At 41.1% G+C, this 5,586-nt stretch overlaps 1 protein-coding gene across 1 annotated transcript; it reads left to right on the forward strand.

The window, feature by feature from the left end:
• Window positions 1-4,322: 4,322 nt before the first annotated feature.
• LOC147085222 (uncharacterized) lies at window positions 4,323-5,376 on the forward strand. Its single transcript, XM_085979091.1, has one exon. It carries the CDS (start codon window positions 4,387-4,389, stop codon window positions 5,206-5,208), a length of 822 nt encoding a protein of 273 aa, XP_085835217.1. The 5' UTR covers window positions 4,323-4,386; the 3' UTR covers window positions 5,209-5,376.
• Window positions 5,377-5,586: the final 210 nt, after the last annotated feature.

The raw sequence follows: 5,586 nt of genomic DNA on the forward strand, positions 1-5,586 counted from the left end.
AAGTCTTGCTACATCTGTGCAGGGTATTGGTGAGGCCGCACCTTGAGTACTTGATACAGTTTTGGTCTCCTTATTTAAGGAAGGATAGAATTGCTTGGAGGCAGTTCAGAGACGATGCACTTGGTTAATTCCAGAGAGGAGCGGTTTGATTTATGAGGAAAGGTTGAGCAGTCTGTGCCTATACACATTGGAATTTAGAAGAACGTAAGGTGATCTTATCGAAACGTATAAGCTACTGAGCGGGCACAACAAGGTAGATGCAGAGAGGATATTTCCCATCGTGGGGAAATCTAGAACCCGGGGGCACAGTCTCAGAATAATGGGCCGCAATTTTAGAACGGATATGAGGAGGAACATCTTCTCTCAGAGGGTCGTAAATGTGTGGAATTCTCTGCCCCACAGAGCTGTGGAGGTTGGGTCATGAAATACATTTAAGGCGGAGATAGATAATTTTTTGCAAGATAAGGGAGTGAAGGGTTATTGGGAGTGGTGTGGCAATTGGCTTTGAGCCCTAGATTAACCATACTCTTATTGAATGGCGGAGCAGGCTCGAGGGGCCAAGTGGCCTATTCCTGCTACTATTTCTTATGTTCATATGAATTACTTACTGTAATGTTAATTGTTCTCTCCTTCCCCCTATTTATATGGACTAAAGTCACTCCCAGTGTCAGTTGCCAACTGCAGCTCCGCCACACTGACATACCACTGATTGTCCATAATAAGGGCCAGAAACCTGTCTCCAGGTGACATCACACAGGAGCCAGGAACCAATCACACAGCAGCCAGGATCGAGGTCACAAAGCAGCACAAGCCCCTCCCACCGGAGGTACGACATGGTCACATGGCCAGACTCTATTCTGCCTCTGCACTGTCCCACCAAGCATTAACTGGGCAGGCACAGCATGGGTTTGATACAAAGCAACGTTCTCTCTAAGCTGGAAGCTGGGATTGTTCTACTTATAGCAGGGAAGTTTAAGGTGCGATTGAATAGAAATATTCAGAATGTTAATTGATCTCGAGACAGTATGTAAAGAGAAACAATTTCGACTGGCTGCCTTGTCATTACTAAAAGGCCACAGACACAAGATAATTGTTAAAAGAAACATTGGGCAAAGAGTAGAACTTTTTGTCACGCAGTTCTCTCACATGGATATCACAGTTCACACGGCACACTTTCCATGAAGAGCAGAGAGTTCTCCCCTGTGTTCTGGCCAGTATTTCTCTCTCAATCAACATCACTGAAACAGATGATCTGACGGTTATCACATTGCTGTTTGTGGGAGCTTGCTTTGCGGAAAATGGCTACTCTGTTTCCAACATTACACCAGTGACTACGCTTCAAAAGTACTTCATTTGCTGAGAAGCGCGTTGGGACGTCCTGAGGTCGTGAAAGGCGCTGTAGAAATTCAAGTATTTATTTATTTCTTAATAGTAAATTTCAAAAGTTGAATGAATATATACTTGAACATCAGAAATTTTCAGGGCTATTAGGAAACGTCTTAATTGTTAAATGATATTCAGAACTGGATACGAGTGCTTTGAAATAATCTGATATGTTGGTTGTGGGATTGCTTGGCTCCCCATTTTCATCCCACTGAGAACCATGGTAGTGGCACATGATACGATGAAGGATATCCTCAGTAAGAAGGCGAGGCTTATTTTCCACAAATCTTGTACATGTGTTCAGCACTAACAATGTCGCCATGGGCAGATGCATTTGCGATAGGTAGATTGGTGCGGACGAGGTCAAGCTGGCTATTCTCTCATGTTGGTTCTTTCACCAACTGCCGCAAACCCAGTCTGGCAGCTGAGGTTTGGAATTCTCTGTCCCAATGGGCTGTGGAAGCTGAGTCACTGAGTATATTCAAAGCTGAGATCGATAGATTTGTGGACAGTAGAGGAATCAAGTGATATGAGGATTGTGCAGGGCCATGAGCTCATTGAATGGTGGAGCAGGCTCGATGGGCTAATCTTTGACCTCTGCTCCAGTTTCCTGCGCTATCCCACGATGGCCTACTCCTGCTTCTAGTTCATATTTTCTTATGATCAGCCCATTTAAGAAAATGTGTTTATTGCGAAATATATACCCAATTGGCTTGGGATGGAATAAATCCGAGTAATCTTCAGGCAATCCAGCTTTTTTCTTCCTTTATTCCTTGCCTTTTTCTATCACTTTTAGTTCAACACAGGAAGTGAAACTCATTTATTTCTGTTCTGTCTCGGTATTTTAGAGGCGGGTTTAATATTTCGGTTTCTCTCACATTCAATGTAAAACTTTGTACACTATCTTGAACTAGATTATGTTGTCGTCAAGTGTATTGTGACAATTGTTCAATTAGTCTGTTTGTTCATTGGCTGTAAATAATGCCAGTTTCAATAATGACTCATGATGTCACTCGGGGATTTCTCTCTCCTCTAAATAAGGGACTTCCTTCACTCGGTCACCTCATATGATCAACGCGTTGTATCCACCACAGATATCACCAGCAACTCACAGAGGCATAATCATGGTTTTGAAAATTTGTTTTGGAAGTGTGTTTGAAGCATTGCGAATAATGAGAATATTTCAGGATACACAGAAGATTTACTATCCCCTCCTCGCTGCTTTTGGTGTTCCTGGTAGGTATCTATGTCCAGATATTAATTCTATAAAACATGTATCAATGTAATATTGTACTTGCTATCTACCTTGTGATAATCAGTTATTAATGTTATTTTCTGCTATAACTTGTTATGTCCTTATGAACGTTAAGGGTGTTCTTATAACAATACTGGCACATCCTCCCTGTGGTTGGTGCCCCTGATATTCTGTATATTCAGATATTAATAATGTAAATAATGCTTGACAGTGTTTCACTCCTTGTCATTCCCCATCCCATCCGCGCTGCTATCAGCTAGATATTCTGTACGTGATTCTAAATTTCTTTATCCATCTCAAGCAAAGATATTTGACGAGCCGCTTAATTTAGTGAATTTGAGTCTGCTATCTACACAGAATATTTGTAACAGATCAGAGGAATGATTTCATGGTTTAGGAGACTTTTCACCGTCTGATCGGTGTGGTTCCTTACACAGAGTCAAATGAACAAATCCTGGCTGATCAAATACACATCTTTCAATGTCTGAAATATCAACTGTTCCAGTCAGTGTGTCCTGTCCCACCATCTCCAGTTCTGCATTAGTGTCACTGCTTCTGACGGATGGAATAGGATTACAAGGATAACTTACATCCTCACAAAGTGTTCATTCAGTCCACTGGCATTACATTTTTTTCCAATTTCTGCTTTGAATTTGTAATTGAATCCCATAGACGTCTCGCACAGTTTAGTAGATATCTCAGTGTGAACCAATGTAAACCGCTCTTGCCTCATGCTGAATATTATGTTAAGCGACCCGAGCTGATTGTAACTGAGGTACTGAGGATAAGACAATCATTTGACATTTTCTCGTCTAATATTCTGTGCACGAGTTTGGAACCAACAGTTGAAAATATACAACGATAAAAGTTTTCCATTTGTTGTTAGCTACTTTACAAAAGCATTCGGTGGCACATTTCCTTTTGGATAAGTAATCTGATTTCGATGCTAATAAAAGCTTTTAGTGGGACTTTACATAGTCAATGATATAAAATTATTCAAGGCCAGGGTCCATTATTATTTGTGTATTTCAACAAAAATGCAGAATACTCGATCTTCAAAACACTTCCTACAGCCTAGTTCTCTTAATAACAGCAGCGCACTTGTATTTAGTATCTAAGCATCTTTTAATTACATCAATGTGTTTTTAAATACAGTTACCTGTAAGGGTTGCATGTCAGTTGTGCATTTTCTGAAATTTAATGTGTCACTCATTTGTGTTCTAAATGTAATGCAACCGCATTAATATTCTAAAGAGGAGCAGGAATCAATGTGGGACTTCCCCTCCGTAACACTGGGGCACAGAAGCGAATTCACAATGCTGCAAATGCTTACTGATCCCGGGTCACGAATGATTCTGAAAGGTTCCGGTCCATTTACTCCCTCCAAACCTCGGGCGGGGCTTTAAACTAAAAGTGGAACTATCATTTAATCTCTCATTGATTTAAAATCGGTTGCTTTTTTCTTGTATTTTCCCCATTTCCTTTAATGATTCCACAATGTATAATCGATTATTCTTACAACAAACCGTATATTCAGCTCCAGTGGTATAGAATTAAATTATATCATTGAATGTCGGTAAAGAATTTCAGATTTCTCCCGAGAGTTCCATCAAAATTCGGCTTTTGCTCCAAGCCTGATGTATAATATCCCTTTTTTCTCCTTCCTTACAGTTAACTTAATGACGATTGCGATCCTCTCTCGGGGAAAGTGTGGTCTCTCCAAATGTGTCACTCGCTACCTGGTGGCCATGGCAGCGGCGGATCTATTGGTCGTTATCCTCGATCTTATATTGAGGCAGATTCCTATCGTTTATCCGAAGCACTTTCATTTCATGTTGTATATCCCCATGTGTAATATCCACGCCGTACTGCTTTATGCAGCCACAGACTGTTCTGTCTGGTTTACCGTCACTTTCACCTTTGATCGATTTGTGGCCATTTGTTGCCAGAAGCTGAAAGGTAAATATTGCACTGAGAAAACGGCGGCTGTGGTTCTGGGAACAGTGACTTTGCTGAGTTGTTTAAAAGACATTTTCTGGTATTTCATGTATACCGGTAATTATAACTTTTATAATAGTCCGTGGTTTTGCAGTGTAACACGCGAAGTTATGTATTCGCAGCTGTGGACAGCAATCGAACTCCTTCATTATATTCTCACGCCGGGAGTCCCATTTGTTCTGGTTCTGCTGTTCAATGCTTTCACCGTCAGACACATTTTAGTGGCCAGCAGAGCCCGCAGGAGACTCCGGGGTCCGAGCAGTGGGGAGAGTCCCAGAGATCCAGAGATGGAGAGCCGAAGGAAATCCATTGTTTTACTGTTTGTTATCTCTGGGAATTTCATACTGTTATGGGCTTTGTTTATGGTGGATTCTGTATGGAACCGGATGTGGAATTTTCTCGGTGATGTTGAATTACTTCCTGGATGGATAAAAGAAATGGGATTCATGCTCCAGCTCCTGAGTTGCTGCACAAACACTTGTATTTATGCCGTGACCCAGGCTAAGTTCAGAGAGCAGTTCAAGATTGTGATGAAATATCCCTTCACTCTAATTGGTAAATTCATTAAATAAAGGCAAGAGCTGATGGATTTTCTGCAATAGAAATGAATTGTTTTTAATATTGTGTTCAATCCAATCTCCCATCAAAACGGACATTCCAGAGTGACCAATAATCTGTTCCATGGAGAGACTGAGTCCTAAGTTTATAATGGGCCATCGAATAAGGCGTTTGCGTACGATCTAATGTGGCTTGTCGGAGGTATGTTTACTAGAACATACCTAGGGAACATCCGGTGAACACTTACAATCTCAAAAACAATCCAGTAAACACTAACATTCCCAGAGACCATCCGGTAATCACTTACAATCTCAAAGACCAACTGGTAAACACTTACAATCAGGGACAATCCGGTATAAACTTAGATTCCCAAGGATAATCGAAAAACACTT

The sequence above is a fragment of the Somniosus microcephalus genome, unplaced genomic scaffold, assembly GCF_052327205.1.
Source record: "Somniosus microcephalus isolate GS21.2 unplaced genomic scaffold, FLI_Smic_1.0 unresolved_chr8, whole genome shotgun sequence".
NCBI classification, from domain to species: domain Eukaryota; kingdom Metazoa; phylum Chordata; class Chondrichthyes; order Squaliformes; family Somniosidae; genus Somniosus; species Somniosus microcephalus.